Genomic DNA, 18,038 nt, shown 5'->3' with positions numbered 1-18,038 from the left:
TGGCTCCTGCAGGATTCATCTGATGCCGTTCTTCTGCTGTTTTAAAGCTTCTTAAAGGCTCCACTGTAGAGTCTGCAGTGTGGAGCGTCACAGTGAAACATTTCAGTCCAGCCTGTCAGGATCTGCTCAGGAAGAGAGAGAGAAGATTCACAGATATGATCCTGATCAACACTTCCTGTTAAACTTCTAAAGACTTCTGTGTGGACGGCTCAGTCTGATCCTTTCCTCAAACTGTCCTCCATCAGTTGCTTCTCTTCCTGGGTTTTTTGGAATCTGGCATCATTTCTTATTCTTCAGATCCATCCTGACTTTCACTAATATTAGAAAGATGTTTGGTTTCACAGCGATGAACAGAGAAAAACTACTAAAATATATATCATTACGGTCATTGATTCATCCAATATTCCTAAAAATACATTTAGGAGCACAGCCTTCTTTATCTCGTTTTGAAAAGGAAACCAAACATTTTAAAAACTATTAGTGGTTTAAATTATAAAAAAGATTTTAAAACTAATTCAATAGTTTGAATTATCAGTGTATTATGTAACTCGCTTCATTTTGGGTTTTTTTTATGAAAGTCCCACTGGCTGTGTGTGTGTGTGTGTGTGTGTGTGTGTGTGTGTGTGTGTGTGTGTGTTCTTGTATTTCTATCCTTGTCGGGGCCAAATGTCCCCACAAGGATAGCAAAACGTGGAACGACGTGCCTTGTGGGGACCTTTTTCCGGTCCTAAGTAGGAGAAACAGTGTTTTCTTGACCATGTTGTTGTTACTGAAAAAAGTAAAAGTGCAAAAACATTTCTTTAGGGTTAGGCTTTGTTGTGGTGTGGGTTAGGGTTAGGGTAAGGGTCAGGGTTAGGGGCTAGACATGAATGGGAGTCAATGGACGGTCCCCACAAGGATAGAAATACAAGACTGAGCGTGTGTGTGTGTGTGTGTGTGTGTGTGTGTGTGTGTGTGTGTGTGTGGCGGGACTGTAGTTTAGATCAGACAAGATCAGCTAGATTTATTTTCAGATACAGAGAGAGAGAGAGAGAGAGAGCTCTGGAACAGTCTACTTGTTTCTTTTAGTTCATTTATTATTATTTCATCTACTCATTCATCTTGTTTGTCTTTCTGTTTCATGTGTCTGTTAGAGAAAGGATTGTGGAGTCTGGACTATAGCTGCTTGACTTCTTCTCTGTCATTGAACTGAACCCAGAGAGTCTTGAAAACAGGCTGAGTTGTTGTTTTATAATCCAGTATAGTTTAATAAGCTCCACCCTGTCCTAGGGGGAAATGCGCACTTCCGAGCTCAGCTCCATTTGTCTCTTTGTCTCTTCATCAAATGATCAGGAGGATTATCAGAGATCAGTATTAGATGATTAAACGCTCCTGTCACAAGCAGCTAATGTTTTTATTATTATTATTATTATTCTAGGCTGTAGAAATGTACCTGAATGTAAATAAAGAGCAGCAGAGGAGCTGCTGCAGTTTCGTTTGCTGTAGTAAGCAGCAGCTCTTCCCTCCCTGTCCACTGGGGGCGCTCTAACACTGCTGCTGCTCAGATGGTCCTCCTAACCTGACTGAGTCTCTTCCACCCAGCAACTCTCTCTCTGAATTGTCATTGGCTCCAGCAGCTTCCTCCTCCCTCTTTGTTTCCTTCTTCTTCAGCTCAGACGCTCAAAGTGTTTCGTTGCTTGGCCAACCTTCATTAAACCTTAGAGAAGAAGAAGAAGTGTTTCATTGAGAGAAGAAAGAGGAGATGTAAATCATGCGGCTCTTACTGGCTCTCTTCTTTCTGCTGGGAATCCCCAGCGGGGCTCCAGGTAGGATTCTCAAGCTTCTTCTACTCGTTCTCTGATTCTCGGGAGCGCAAAACTGGCACACTGTGTGTGTGTGTGTGTGTGTGTGTGTGTGTGTGTGTGTGTGTGTGTGTGTGTGTGTGTGTGTGTGTGAACTGTTCAGTAATGTAACAGGATACTGAGCCTAAAACGTCAAAAGTTGTTGTCGACTCGTTACTGTCGTGTGAGTGAAGGAAATACGGAAGTAGGAAGATTTGATGAGAACAAATGTCTCACTGAGGTTCAGCAGCCGGAACTCAACTCGGGACATGTTCCACATAGTTCAGCAGTGCGCCCTTTTTTCTTTTTTTTTTTTTCTGCGTGGTGCGCACATACTCAGAGCATTACCTGAACTGCATACTCCAACATATTTGAAAAATAAGACTGTCTTTCTATCCAGGGGATGAGATCTCAACTTGTTTATGTAACTTAAAGGGACTTAAGGCAACTTTTCAAAATTTACCTCAGTGCTGCCGCGATAGGTGCTGTGGGTAACTGCAGCCACCAGCCAAGGCGGCACGGGAGCGCGCACAAACATTTTACAGAATGTCCGGCTTCACAGCGCTGCACCAGGGATGCTCCTGCTGTTTACTATGTCGCAGATTACTGCAAGATCACAGGGCATATTATGTGATTTTTGTCAGCATTCGTTTTCACTCCCAAATGCAGCTGAAGTTCCCTCCATGAATCAAACGCATATCCAATATTTATTCGGGTGCCTGCCCGGCTTCGGTCATTTTTTTATTTTATTTTATTTATTTATTTTTTTGACTCACGAGATAACGCTGATAATAGGGCTGCGTTAAACGATTATTTTTGTAATCGATTAATCTAGGAAATAGTTCTTCGATGCATTGATTAATCTAACGATTCATTTTTATATCCGTCGCGGAGCTCCTCTCCGCCTCCGTGTTTATGCGGTGGGTCCCCGCACGCTCTACGGCCGGCACAGAGCGCGTCTCCGCCCGGGAGCGGAGATCCGGAGCTCTCCCGTCAGCCTCCGTGGGGCAGCTCCACTCGGCCCGTGGAAGCCGCGGCCTGCTTTCCGCGCCTCCGTGGAGCAAGAAAATCACCAAGTTGGCAACACTGCCGGCCCCTGATCCCAGCAGCGTTTGAGTCCGTGTCCACGGCGGCCATGTTCTTCCTGTTCGGCAACGCGCATACAGCGTCAATTTACGTCACATCCCCACGATTGCGCGGGAAATTCGGACCCCGAACAGCAACAAATTATTTGGCACACAGCCTGTATAAGGCAACAGACAGATACGCGGATTGGCCTGTTATTTTAGGTTTTTAATGCTTCACGACCCATTAGCATTGAATAAACTGGAAATGCATGTGTAGTTTTTCACAAATCTTGCCTTAAGTCCCTTTAAAAATACAAATTATACGACTGTTCAAACAGTACTGAAAGTACTGAATTCATGAGTGCTGATTTTGAGTTATTAGATGAAGTCTCCTGGAGGCGTTGCTGTATTTTTAAATGAAACATGAGAATAAATTCTGAGGAACATTTAAAGCTACTGGACAGAGGTTTGTCTGAAGCACCTTGTGCAGCAGTGTGATTCACAGGTGATTTGGAGTCATAAGGTCATTTTCCCCCTCCTCCTGGCCCCGCCTGTGTGTTACTGCTCAGTGGTCTCCCAGAGCCATGATGCCCCAAGGACTCGGGCTGTGTGTGTGTGTCTGTTTTGTAGGTGGGGTAGATAAGGGAGTGGAGCAAGATTCCCCCTCCCCTGCTGGGCAGGGTTCTGGGGGTTTCTGGGGGTGAGGGGCTCCCCACCTGGTCAGTGCTGGTTCACCTGGGCCTGCTCTGGGTCTGAGGTGCCCCGGGTCCCTCGTGGTGGGTCTGCCGGACATGGAGGAGTCCTTGTCGAGTCCTTGAGGAGTCATTTTTATTATTATTTATTTAGGGTTATTTTCATGTAAGAATTGACTGTGTTTGAATCTTTCAGCCAGGGTTCGGGGAATTTCTTCAGGGAAAATAAAACCAACTTTAAAAATAAAGTACTCTGCAGCAGTAATCGAATGACAGAGGATGAGAAAGTAGCTTCAGCATGGAGCCGGGAGTTTCAGTGAAACACACCTGAGGAGTCTCAGGCTTCAGCAGACTTTCTCCTGAAGACAAACACAGCTCACATCTGTGCACATCAGGAACAAGGCAAGAAGCATCAAGGCAAATCACGCTTTGTCTTATCAGGATGTGAAGAAATGCCTTGACCAATCCAGCGTCCGAAGCAAGATTTTAGGTGCCCCCCCCCCATCACCAGTGTGTACTGTGTACTCACAAGAAACTTGATGGCTTTTTCTTTGACAGTTTTTATTTAAGGAAAGCAAATTCCCAATAAGCATAGTAAACAAGATCATTAATTATAGATGAATAAATGCAAATAAAAATGATGAACTCAATAAATGAAATACAACATGAACAGTTAGCATGAAGTATAAATGGGGCACAAAATCACAAAATCAAACATCAGGCTTCTTAATATACAGCGCGCTAACTTAGCCGCGCTGCGTCGACGTCTTCATGTAAGTTCCTGGATTTGTCCCTCCAACTAAAAGTCGTTACAAACTCATCTGGCAAATTACCGGGTCGATTGCAGGGTCAGCAACCCGGGTCGAAATCCCGGGTCAAACCCTTTCCCACTGCCATGAATTAGTGGGTTTAAATGGGTTTTTTGGCCAGTGGGATAGGGGTATACCTGTCCCTGAGCTACAAATGAGCCCAACTTGTTTGTTTACAATCTCCTCAGTTTCCTGTCCACACAGCATCGCTTCAGCAAATATCTACATCCACGCAAAATAACAAGGACTCAAAACGATGTAGTTCACCCGCCAGGCCTTCAGATGGCGCTGTCACTCTGACACAAAAACTCCAAAATGGAGAAGAAGACATGGAGCACGGACTCGGAGCTGTACACGCAGCGTGATATAAACAAACACAACACCAGAACATACGGCCTGATCAATAAAACAGCATGAGGAGCTTCTGCAGGAAAAATCAGCCAATCAGCTGATGAGGAGTTTTACTGTCTGGGACGGTCGACCAGCATCAATCTGTAGCCCTGCAGGCTGTTAGCCTGTAGCCGGTAGCGGCTAAACTAGCATGTCGTCATGCTCAGTATCCAGAGATCACGTCTGCTGGTTCGGATGTTCAGAGGGTCGTCAGTCTGCTCTGCTGACAGCTTCTTCGAGAGCAGATTGTCTTGGGTTTCTTCTGCTGGCTGCTGTGATGTTAAACAGGACTTGGTGGAGTCGCGTAGTGCAGCGTCTTAAAGGGACATAGACACAGCCCACCTACACAGCCAAAGCGGACTTTTTTTTTTTTTACATACCAAATTTACCGGTAACTTGTTGCCACGGCCCCAATTCAAGTCGTCACTGACTTCACCGGACCCGGGCCAAGTCGGCCCCCGATCACCTCGGCCTCGACAGCCCCGAGGGGCCGCGGCAACTTTAAACCGGCTGGCGGAATATACAGGGGCGAGCGAGCATGCGCGCCTGACACCCAGTGTGAGAGACAGAACGCACTCTTGTTTTTTTCCTTTTATTTTTTTTTTTAAATTTATCTTCTTGGGCGGGTGTCAATCTACTTGGGCGGACCGCCCAAGTAAAGTTCATGTAGGGGAAACTCTGCTTGCTCTTTAACTTTGGACTGTCTTAAACTAGAGAGAGATGTTTGCACTGTAATGGAATCATGTGTTGGAAGCAGGATTAAACATCTGCAAGCATGTTAAAGAAGCTAGCTTAAACATCTGCTAGCATGTTAAAGAAGCTAGCTTAAACATCTGCTAGCATGTTAAAGAAGCTAGCTTAAACATCTGCTAGCATGTTAAAGAAGCTAGCTTAAACATCTGCTAGCATGTTAAAGAAGCTAGCTTAAACATCTGCTAGCATGTTAAAGAAGCTAGCTTAAACATCTGCTAGCATGTTAAAGAAGCTAGCATAAACATCTGCTAGCATGTTAAAGAAGCTAGCTTAAACATCTGCTAGCATGTTAAAGAAGCTAGCTTAAACATCTGCTAGCATGTTAAAGAAGCTAGCTTAAACATCTGCTAGCATGTTAAAGAAGCTAGCTTAAACATCTGCTAGCATGTTAAAGAAGCTAGCTTAAACATCTGCTAGCATGTTAAAGAAGCTAGCATAAACATCTGCTAGCTTGTTTAAAAGCTAGCTTAAACATCTGCTAGCTTGTTTAAAAGCTAGCTTAAACATCTGCTAGCTTGTTAAAAACTATCTTAAACATCTGCTAGCATGTTAAAACCTGGCTTAAACATCTGCTAGCTTGTTTAAAAGCTAGCTTAAACATCTGCTAGCTTGTTTAAAAGCTAGCTTAAACATCTGCTAGCTTGTTAAAAACTAGCTTAAAGATCTGCTAGCTTGTTAAAAACTAGCTTAAACATCTGCTAGCTTGTTTAAAAACTAGCTAAACATCTGCAAGCATGTTAAAAACTAGCTTAAAGATCTGCTAGCTTGTTAAAAACTAGCTTAAACATCTGCTAGCTTGTTTAAAAACTAGCTTAAAGATCTGCTAGCTTGTTAAAAACTAGCTTAAACATCTGCTAGCTTGTTTAAAAACTAGCTAAATATCTGCTAGCTTGTTAAAAACTAGCTTAAACATCTGTAAGACAGTTAAAAACTAGCCTAAACATCTGCTAGCATGTTAAAAACTAGCTTAAACATCTGCTAGCTTGTTAAAAACTAGCTTAAACATCTGCTAGCTTGTTAAAAACTAGCTTAAACATCTGCTAGCTTGTTAAAAACTAGCTAAACATCTGCTAGCTTGTTAAAAACTAGTTAAACATCTGCTAGCTTGTTAAAAGCTAGCTAAACATCTGCTAGCTTGTTTAAAAGCTAGCTTAAACATCTGCTAGCTTGTTTAAAAACTAGCTTAAACATCTGCTAGCTTGTTAAAAACTAGCTTAAACATCTGCTAGCTTGTTAAAAACTAGCTAAATATCTGCTAGCTTGTTAAAAACTAGCTTAAACATCTGCTAGCTTGTTAAAAACTAGCTTAAACATCTGCTAGCTTGTTAAATAAGCTAGCTTAAACATCTGCTAGCTTGTTAAAAACTAGCTTAAACATCTGCTAGCTTGTTAAAAACTAGCTAAATATCTGCTAGCTTGTTAAAAACTAGCTTAAACATCTGTTAGCTAGTTAAAAACTAGCTTAAACATCTGCTAGCATGTTAAAAACTAGCTTAAACATCTGCTAGCTTGTTAAAAACTAGTTTAAACATCTGCTAGCTTGTTAAAAACTAGCTTAAAGATCTGCTAGCTTGTTAAAAACTAGCTTAAACATCTGCTAGCTTGTTTAAAAGCTAGCTTAAACATCTGCTAGCTTGTTTAAAAGCTAGCTTAAACATCTGCTAGCTTGTTTAAAAGCTAGCTTAAACATCTGCTAGCTTGTTTAAAAGCTAGCTTAAACATCTGCTAGCTTGTTAAAAACTAGCTTAAACATCTGCTAGCTTGTTAAAAACAAGCTTAAACATCTGCTAGCTTGTTAAAAACTAGCTTAAACATCTGCTAGCTTGTAAAAAACAAGCTTAAACATCTGCTAGCTTCTTAAAAACTAGCTAAAACATCTGCTAGCTTGTTAAAAACTAGCTTAAACATCTGCTAGCTTGTAAAAAAACTAGCTTAAAGATCTGCTAGCTTGTTAAAAACTAGCTTAAAGATCTACTAGCTTGTTAAAAACTAGCTTAAACATCTGCTAGCTTGTTTAAAAGCTAGCTTAAACATCTGCTAGCTTGTTTAAAAGCTAGCTTAAACATCTGCTAGCTTGTTAAAAGCTAGCTTAAACATCTGCTAGCTTGTAAAAAAAACTAGCTAAACATCTGCTAGCTTGTTAAAAACTAGCTAAACATCTGCTAGCTTGTTAAAAACAAGCTTAAACATCTGCTAGCTTGCTAAAAACTAGCTTAAACATCTGCTAGCTGCTGCATCGGGAGGAGCGCTTGACTCTGCTAAATGGTCCGGCGCCTCTTCACCACGGAGCAGAAACAGGCTGGGTGGACATGTGCCAGGAGCTGAAAAGGCAGCTGGAGGACGATGGAGGCTGTTTGGGAAGATCCTCCTTGCTGAAGCAGCCGGCGCTGTGGGAGACTAGGAAGTGTTTTACCCACAAGGCTCTGCGCGTAAAACAGTTCCTGATGAAAAACGGCATGGCCCTGCTGCTCCATCTGCCGTATCCCCTCGATTTAGCACCGAGCGACTTCTGTCTCTTCACAAGAATGAACACGGAACTGAAGGGGCGGAGATTTGATGACCTGGAAGAGGTGAAAACAAATCGAGGAACGCTCTTAAAGGGACCATTACGCAGCAGCCTGGTGACTGTATTGAGCAATGGAAATCCCGGCTGCAGCGCTGGATTCAAGCTGAAGGAGAGGATTTGAAGGTGACAGTTTTGATTAAATGTGGAAATAAAAAAATAAAAAGTTATAAACACAGTCCGGGAGTTTTCCGGTACCCCCTCGTACATGTATGATGTTCACTATGGAGTGAATGTATAATATACAATGCACTTGTTTCTGATTTGCAAATTAGATGTTGAGTTTATTGTCATTACAGTGGAACGCTGAACAGCACAACGTGATGTTATAATACTTATCTGACCGAATTCCAGCAGTGCTGATATTCACAGCAGCTTTCCTCTCATGTGATGCTGCTGAGTTAACATTCATGATGAGCCTCAACAACTCGGCTCACAACTGGAAGACATGGGTGGACAAGTGACTGTTAGAAAAAAAAAAAAAGAGAAAGTGACTATTAGGAAAAAACAATCATCCCCCAGTCTTCCGCCCTCTGTGACAGATGCAAGGTTGCTCACTGTACACTTGCACATCACTTTTGGTTATGTCCGACTCTCCAAAGTTTCTGGTGCTCAATATTTAGGTGGTTCTCAAATGTATTTAATATAAATTTGGATCCTGACCCTGAGAACGCCCTATTTGGTTATTCTACTGTCATTCGACTGTCTGGCATATGGGATGGTGGTTGCCAAGCGATGTATCTTGAGGCTTTGGAAGTCAGACTCTCCTCCTTTTGAAATGTGGCTCCATGAATTCACTGGAATCTTACACATTGAGAAACTGAGGTCTGAGCTGTCAGGTAAATCCCAACTGTTTTATTCAGTATGGAGGCCAGTATGAGAATATTTGTCACCATAGCTGACCCCTAAATGTACTGACTAAATAATGTGGGATAGAAGGACTGGTGTTTTGTTACATAATATTTTTGGTACCCTGTTGCGTGAGGGGTTTTTTTTGGGGGGGGGGTTTTCTTCAAGGCCAATTTTTCCCCCTTTTTTGCCATGACCAAAGTAATTTGATATGTCAACAGTTTAATGCAGCTACTCAGCCCTGGTCCTCGTGCGCCGCAATCCGGCAAGTTTTAGATGTTCCCCTCTTCTAACACAGCTGATTCAAATGATCAGGATTGTTATCAGGCTTCTGCAGAGCTTGATGATGTCCTGGATTTTAATGAACTCTCACAATATTGGCTGAAAGTGAAGAGCGATGAGGAGCCCATCCAACAGATTTCCCCCCAGCTGCCACTGGAAACTCTCCAGTCACAGCTCTGGAATGTCAGAAGCTGAGGGCAGCGAGGAAATCTAGAGATTCATCCTATTCTGGACTCAATAGATGAAGAATGCTCTGCTGTCCCTCTTTGTCCCTCATCAGGGGAGTCAGGATCTGCTCAGGAAGAAAGAGAGAGAAGATTCACAGATATGATCCTGATCAACACTTCTGTTAAACTTTAAAGCCTTCTGTGTGGACGGCTCAGTCTGATCCTTTCCTCAAACTGTCCTCCATCAGCTGCTTCTCTTCCTGGGTGTTTTGGAATCTGTCATCATTTCTTATTCTTCAGATCCATCCTGACTTTCACTGACATTAGAAAGATGTTTGGTTTCACAGCGACGAACAGAGAAAAACTACTAAAGAGAAACTGTGAAGCTGCTGGAGTTTAGTTTCATGTAGGAACCTGACTGAGTGTCTTCCACCAGCAACTCTTACTCTGAACTCTCACTGCTTCAAACAGCTTCAGCCTCTTTTGGCTCCTTTCATTTCCTGCTTCTTCTTCTTAACATGAAGAACAGTGACTTGTGTTTCTGCTGCTGTTAGAAGTGAGTTTAGCCTCATTAGTAGAAAGAGATGTAAAGCATGCAGCTCTTCCTGGCTCTCTTCTTCCTGCTGGGAATCCCCAGCGGGGCTCCAGGTAGGATTCCAGCTTTTTCTCCACATCTGATTGACAAGCTTCTCTTCTTCTGAGGAAAATCTCTTTTTCCTTCTTTTCTCTTTCTTTGCTCTTTAATAATGTGTGAGGTGTGTTTAAACAGCCAGAAAGAGGAAAAGGAACTCGTCTCCTCCTGTTCTGTTAGTAGAAGAACTCTGTCAATCCTGAAGAGAAACATGAACAGAGGCCATCAGCGCCATCTAGTGTCCACCTAAAGGAACTCTCACAGAGGAAGCTGTCAGTGGTCACGTGATGAACGGCAGATGACGTCACGCTTCACGTCTGCAGCTCTGTCTCTGTTTGTGGACAACTAACTAGTTCCTGAGACTGACTAACTAGCTGTCAGCTTGTTGTGGAAGGATAGAACTCATCCTGTGAAGAATGTTCTCACTGATGAAGACGCTGGACTCACTTCAGGACAATTCTCTGCTTTAAATAACTCCTTTAAGAAGGTGTAGCTTTAACATTCCCCTCAGAAACACACAAACATGAAAAGTGACGTCTCCAAAGAAACTTTTATGTACACACAGAAATGAACTTCATAGATGTTGCGGTGACAGTTGGCTCCACTGTTGTGAGTGAATTTACCTTCATGTGCATCATAAAGTATTAAACTCTGTGTCAGCTGCAGAATGAGAAGTCATGTGGTTTTAAGCAAATAGACTGAAACTCTTCTGAATCAAACTGGTTCTTATTTAAGATTCAACGTTCAGACTTCATTGGTGGTAAATTAAAAACTAAAAAGAAGGTTGATTTAGCTGCAAACTGAAAATTCTTTAATGAAATAATGAAACATTTGAGCATTTAGTAACAGGTAATAAATTTTAAATAAGATAATAAAAATGAATTAATATAGAGATATTCAGCAAAGCAGTAGAAAAAAAGATTCTTTATTTGTTGATTGTGAAGGAGCATCACTTATTACTTTATCTAAATATCTATTGAAGTTAAAGTTTTGTGAAAAAAAATATTTTCAGGACATAAAACTGAAACCTTCTTAAAATTTTGACAAATTAAAGATCTTATTTGTTTCTGTTGTCATCATGTTTGAGTGTATGTGCTTGTCATTAACTAATTATAAATCTCTTCTCTTTCTTCCAGAAATTCACTCTCTGAAGTATGTTGTCACTGGAGCCTCTCAAGTTCCAAACTTTCCAGAGTATGTGATTGTTGGCTTGGTGGATGAACTTCAGATCACTCACTACGACAGCAACACCAGGAGAGTAGTCTCCAAACAGGACTGGATGTATAAAACCACAGAAGAAGATCCAACATACTGGGAGAAGGAAACTGGTGTATCTCTGGGAGATCAACAATCCTTCAAAGCAGACATTGAGATCATGAAGGAGCGTTTCAACCAAACTGGAGGTTTGATTGAACTTTGTCTTTTTCCTGATCCTGTCTTCACTGAGTCCACTGTCTTTCTGCCTGCAGTCATTAGTGGTGTGTTGACACCAATTCAGATGACAGATTGAAGAGTTTAGCAGCTTGACTTCTTCTGTTCCATCTGGATCTCGTTCAGTTGATCACAGTGTCAATGTCAATCTCAGTTTTATTGATACAGCACATTTAAAAAAGGCCTATGGCCAGCCACAGTGCTGTACAGGACAGTAGAACCAGGAACAGTCAGAAACAAAACAGCAGTGAAGTAGAAAGTTGCAACAAGCAGAGGTGACTCTGCTCAGCCAAAGGGCGCAGGGCAGGGATTTCAACACAGCAAGGCTACTGGCAGACCGCACAGAGAAGGTCAAAGCATTCCACAGTGTGGGAGCCACGACCCAGAAGACTCCAGCCCCTCTGGCTTTAATGGGGATCGAGAACTCATTGATTGAGAGCTTTGGGGTTCCTATTAATCAATCAGTCACAGAAGCAAAACCAGTGTAGTTACTGTGTTGACTGAGTGTTTCAGACCATTTTACTGCTTGCAAAGTGGTTTTTACAGCCTTCTCTGTGATAGATCCTCATCCGTTACTCTTCAGCTCAGCATCAGTCATCAGATCGACTTCTGATAGTTGCTATGAACAGTAACAGTCAAGTTGATTCCTTCTTGAGCAAGTGCAGAGAGGAGGGGGACACTTCTAAACATATATAGGTCTTATAAACAGGTATTCTTTTGTAAATACTGGATCTGTGTCTCTGTTGACATGTCTGGAGTCAATTAACAATTAAAAAATAAAAACAAAGAATCTCTTTCTGTCTCTCAGGTGTTCACATTGTCCAGAAGATGTATGGTTGTGAATGGGACGATGAAACTGATGAAGTGGTGAACGGATTTCATCAATACGGGTATGATGGAGAAGATTTCATCTCTTTCGACCTGAAGACAGAAACATGGATCGCTCCAGTTCAACAGGCTGTTCCCACCAAACACAAGTGGGACAAAGACAAAGCAAAGATGGCTTTTGATAAAAACTATTTCACCAGTTTTTGTCCTTATTGGCTGAAGAAGTATGTGGAGTTTGGTCGGAGCTCACTGATGAGAAAAGGTAAAATGTTTGGAGTTTGTCTCTCAGCTTCTCTTCTTTCATGTTGCTCTCAGCATCTCCTCTCCTCTCTCCATCTGGCCGTCCTTCATCCCTCTTTCCATGGCCCGTCTCTTCCTGGCTGCAGTGGCTGACATGAGAGAGAAAGAGTGTAGAGAAGAATCCAGTAAAGAGTGAGGTGTCTTCCTGCTTGTTCTCCAGATCTTCCCTCAGTGTCTCTCCTCCAGAAGACTCCCTCCTCTCCGCTCACCTGCCACGCTACAGGTTTCTACCCCGACAGAGCCGACTTGTTCTGGAAGAAAGACGAGGAGGAGCTCCATGAGGACGTGGTCAGAGGAGAGATCCTCCCCAACCATGACGGGAGCTTCCAGATGAGCGTTGATCTGGATCTTTCAGGGCTCCAAGATGAAGACTGGGGGAGGTACAGCTGTGTGTTTCATCTGGCTGGAGGACAGGAAGTCTCCAAGAGACTGGACAAACGGGACATCAGGACCAACTGGAAGACAAATGATGGAGGTCAGAGACTCTTCATTTCACTCTCATTCTCTCATGTGTCTTTTGTTCCGTTCTGATGTTTCTCTTTGTTGACAGCAGCTTCACTCCTATCAGTGTGTTTTTATCTGCTCAACAGTTCAAGAAGCTCAACAACTTCCTGCTTTTTCTGAGTTTCTCTTGAAAAGTTTTTCTCACCACCGTCCAGTTTTTCTGCTTGTTTTGGTTTTGATTCTCTGAATTCCTGTTTTCTGCTCACATCATTCCGTGACTCTGTGTCTGAGGAGCTCATCTGAAGAAGGAAGAATCTGCTCTGATAACACAATCCGCTGCTTCTGCTGTTTCTATGAGGCAGGAGAGGATTATTGATCAGGGGAGACGACCTCTGACAATCCATCTGGAATCTGTAGGATGGAAACAGAGACACTCCTCACTGACCAGATGTTTCTCTGTTAGGACTTGACACTGGACTCATTGGAGGCGTTCTGGGAGTTGTTGCTGTTCTGGTCGTGATCGTCTGCATCATTGGATTCTTCGTCTACAAGAAGAAACATCCTAAAGGTAAAGTAGAAACTTTCCTTTCGTCATCAGGATCATTGATGTGTGTGTGTTGAACCTGAAGGAGGGTTTGGAGTGGAAAAGAGTGGTCGTCATGGTAACCTCCTCCCTCTTTCTCCTGCTGTTTTTCAGGGTTCAGAGCCACTAACAGTGAGTACTTTCCTATTTCCTTTCATCAGGATGTTTCAGTGTTGTTTGATGTTCCTTTCTGTTGTTTCTGCCTTCAGGCTGACTTCTTGCTTTGGAACATGTTTCATGTGTTTCATTGTTTTTAGGAGGTTGTAGATTGTGTCTCTGTGGTGTCCAAGTTTCTTCCTCTGGATGTTCCTCTTCAGTGATTTCTCCTCTTCCTTTCAGACACAAATGACTGAGAACAAGTTCTGCTCTTTGTTTTCCAGCCTCTGAAACTTCCTCTTCATCAGGAGAAGATCCAGCCGAGAAGAAAGTGAGTCCATCAAGTGAATCCTGTCAGAAATCAGGCCGTAGTCTCCAACACTCCAGTCCAGCTCCAGATGTGACATGTCATGAACATGTGGTGTTTGAACTGAAGACTTTGGACACATTTCTCTCTGTTTGATCTGCTGTGTGGACACAAACATGGATTCCGGGTGAAAAGTGGATTGAATCCCACTAACAGAGGATTCTTTGTCTTTCTTTGTCTTGACAGGGGAGCAGTGAGGAGCTGAGCATGTTAAAAGGCAGAAAGAAATGATGGAGAAGTTGCTGATTGCTCCACTGTGAGCTGCTCTCCAGGACGGGGCTCCTTCCTCCCTGTGGACTGACTTTGCTTTGGTGGAATATTGTTACAGCTTGAGCCAAAAGCTCTTCACTGGATATGAACTGATGTGTTGAGAGAGTTTCTCTCCTCCACTGATTTCCTCCTGACTAAACTATTGATCTGCTTCATTCACTTGTTGCTTCTCATCACTTCCTTCTGATCTTTTCTTGGTTTTCATTTGATCTCAGAAGGTGAATTGTTTTGGACTTTGCTTCATACTGACAGCAGAAACCAGGAGCTTTTTCCTTTATTCATTCATTCAAAACTTTATTATGGACATACAGAATGGTCCATAGAGATTAGTTAAAAGAAAACTATTCTAAAAAGAAAAAAAATAGATAAATAAAAAAAAATAATAATAATAATATTAACACCATATTATACATGTAGACAGGATCGCCAATGTTTCCACATTGCAGACGTGAACCTTATAGAGCTATAAAGTGATACCAGGGCTTGGATTATACAGTTCGACAGTTCTGTGATTCTGCACATAAAAGAGTAAATGCGACATCGAATTACAGCTGCACAGGCTCTCACACCACAATGAACAAACATTTCACTTGCACTAGAGTGTCTAGGGACTCTCATTATTATTCTCAAAGAGTCATTGTAGGCGGCAGTCGGTTTTTGCAGACTCCTCTTCTTGCACCTGCGCCAGAGATGAGCAGTGTCCAGAGGAGAGCAGAATGACCTGAAGAGGGCAACTTCAACATTGGCTGAGCACATGTGGAATTTACGTGCCACCATGTTTGCCTGTCCCTACAGTTTACACTGCTGTCTGTGTCTCTGTCATCTGTGAGGTGATTTGTGATATAATGGCCAAGATATTTTATTTCTGCAGTGACTCCAAGAATGCAACCACTTCAAAAGAAGTCAGGAAATGCCAGACTCTGATCCTCTTTAGTTCTTACAATCATCACATAACTTTTACAAGTTACGTTACAAGTTACATTATGTACAACTCAGAGTTGTACATAATATATTCTATTCCGTATTGCGAGCATATATTCAGAAGCCTCTGTCGGCCAGCACTATATGGGCACACAAGCACCAAATCATCTGCATACATTAAATGATTACACAGATAATTTCCCACAATACATCCATTGTTACACATGTTATGCTGTACATACAGGTCATCAGTGTAGATATTAAAAAGCAATGGGGACAGAATTCCCCCCTGACGAACTCCATTGTTGTTTCTGTGTCAGTTCCTCAGAGGACTTTTAGAGCTGCTTTCATCACAGCTTTTTCAATAATGTTTATTCTGCTTTTTCAGCCTCTGAATAAAGCTCTCCACAATCCACAATTCCTGAGTCTTTTTTTTACTGGTGGACATGACTCAGTCCTGAGCTCTGAATATTTTCTGACAGGATGAAGTTCATCTGCATTTTTTTTCTAAAATCTCTGAAGGTGGATTTGATTTTTTTCACATGAGGAAAGGATTAAGCAGCATTTTGAAATGACTGAATCTTGTGCTGTTAGATGAATCAGAAGAAGTCTGAACATCTCAAGCTGTTTCCTCATGTCTGTTTCAAGATGTTCTGCACACATCCACTTCCCATGTGGCTTTTCTCTTTTCCTGTGAAGAAAACCTGATGAACTGAGGAGCAGGTTGATGGTTTTCATCTGTCAGACTGTTTTCTCCCAGAAAGCAGAATCCTAATGCTGATGGCTTCATTCATTCAGAAATATTTAGAGAACAGAACTTGACAGGACCAGTGAGGAGTAGAAGATGAGCAGGAGCTGCAGTGGTTCAGTCAGAATGGGAGTGATGCTCGTTGCTCCTGATCTCATTGATGAAGCAGCTCACACATTACTAAAGGAGCACAGTCTGATCCTGATACTGAGGAGACGCTGACCTGAGCTGGACGAGGCTGACCGCTGGTTACTCCCTTCCTCCTCTCAGATGCCGCTCTGATGGCTGTGGAAGGCTCACAGGAGAAAACACATCGGGGGTCTTGCAGTAAACAGTGATTTATTTGTCTCCAGTGAGTAACTGAGCACCTTGTGGTCTTATGAACCCATTTTCCCATTTTTGGCTATAAAATAATTCAAATTAAAAAAATTAAAGGAGGCAAAACTAAACTCATGGATTCAGACACATTTCATGTACAAAACACTGCCCTTATTCTGCAACTGCACAGAGCGCACAGGACCTTGTTGGTCTGGAGAAACATCCAGGACTCCACCTGTAGGAGAGTTCATAATGGTCACAATGTTTCCATCCTTCAAACTCCTCCTCCTCCTCTGACTCCTCTTCCTTTCCATAAAGAAATCCAGAGACTCTTGAATCTTTGCTGCAGCTCAGACACTCCTCCCTTTGAGCTCGTCTCCATCCAGATCCAGATCTTTAGATCCGTCTCGCTTTGCTCTGTAGTTCCTCTCTGAGTTCCGCCTGATGTGAGCACTTCTTCTGGAGGAAGCTCTTCCTTCAGGCCTGGCTGGACCCTCTGCCCTGCCACCACTACACTGTTCAGCAAACACTCCTTCTTTCTCTTCAAGGGCAACTTCAGACCAAACTTCCTCCCCTGGAGTCCTGCTGAATCTATTTTCCATAAGTCTAGAGCTCGTCTCTGGACGTGTGAATGATGTCAGTTCACTCTGCTGCTTTCACACTCAGAGGATCGATGGACAGCACACACTCCTCACCTCCCCTGAATGTCCACAGGTTAGAGATGAAGACACTGTCTTCTGGACGGTTCTCTGGCTTCTTGTTTCCTGTTAAAGTGAAGTCCAGCGAGGTGAGTTTGACCTCAAACCCTGCAGGTCAAACGTCTCTCATGGTCACTGCTCATGTGTCCAAGATTCAAACGAGCAAAGCAGACCGACTTTTCCTTCACTTTAAAAGAAAACACCAGCTGCAGAACAAGAAGCCAGAGAACCATCCAGCAGCCAGGAGTCTGCATCTGGAGCTGCGCTCAGGACTGACCTTTGACCTCTTCACCTGGACCGATCTGACAGAGGACAGGAGGACAGTCTGACCAGCAGCAGCTCAGGTCAGCAGCAGTGTTAGAGCGCCCCCAGTGGACAAGGAGGGAAAAGCTGCTGCTTGTTTCTGGGAAGTCACGTGATGAGCCTTTCAGCTTTCACTCTGCAGCTGATGACACACAGCTGGTAGGTTTCTCCAGCAGATGGCGCTCTGACTCTATGTCTATATAAATATTTCGCCGTTCTGGGGAAATGTCGAGGTTGTGTTTAGTTGAGGTTGTCTCTCTGTTCCGGTGAAACGGATTTGTTTTACAGACAGAAACGACACTATACTGTTTTTAAAGAAAAATTGCAGTGAAGTTCTCACTGCTATCAGTATAATTAATGTGGATTCAGCTGCATCAGGTCAGAATGTGAAGTGTTTTCTACTAAAGAATGTGACTCTCCTCAAATCTATACTTTAAAATTAAAATAAAAATAACATACTTTGGGATAACTGTTATGAGGAATGAAGAAGACAGCTGCACTGGAAACTTTAATACTGTTATTGATTAAATAAAAAACAAATGTGACCAATGGCTTCACAGGGATTTATCCACAGAAAGTCAAAGTTTATCAACTAAAGCTGAAGGTTTATCTCATCTTGCAGATGCAGCGACTCTGTTATATGACAGCACGCAGCTCTGAGCATCCGTTGATAAAATACTTTGTTTTATTGTGGAAGAATTAGACACA

General features: G+C 42.6%; 1 protein-coding gene across 2 annotated transcripts; it reads left to right on the top strand.

Annotated features, from left to right (window-relative positions):
- Positions 1-1,619: 1,619 nt before the first annotated feature.
- On the top strand, positions 1,620-15,681 carry LOC115409377 (class I histocompatibility antigen, F10 alpha chain-like). 2 transcript variants are annotated; one of them, XM_030120536.1, is made up of 8 exons: positions 1,620-1,805; positions 11,160-11,426; positions 12,263-12,544; positions 12,743-13,057; positions 13,490-13,594; positions 13,724-13,741; positions 13,990-14,036; positions 14,259-15,681. In XM_030120536.1, the coding sequence occupies exons 1-8, from the start codon at positions 1,751-1,753 to the stop codon at positions 14,301-14,303; spliced, it is 1,134 nt and encodes a 377-aa protein (XP_029976396.1). In that variant the 5' UTR covers positions 1,620-1,750; the 3' UTR covers positions 14,304-15,681. The 2 variants fall into 2 exon arrangements, with proteins under 2 accessions (XP_029976396.1, XP_029976397.1); XM_030120537.1 differs by lacking the exon at positions 1,620-1,805 and adding an exon at positions 9,906-10,040.
- Positions 15,682-18,038: the final 2,357 nt, after the last annotated feature.

This window comes from Salarias fasciatus, chromosome 22 (genome assembly GCF_902148845.1).
Source record: "Salarias fasciatus chromosome 22, fSalaFa1.1, whole genome shotgun sequence".
NCBI classification, from domain to species: domain Eukaryota; kingdom Metazoa; phylum Chordata; class Actinopteri; order Blenniiformes; family Blenniidae; genus Salarias; species Salarias fasciatus.
The sequence above is the reverse complement of the archived record's forward strand: the minus strand, read 5'-3'. Positions and strand labels throughout refer to the sequence as shown.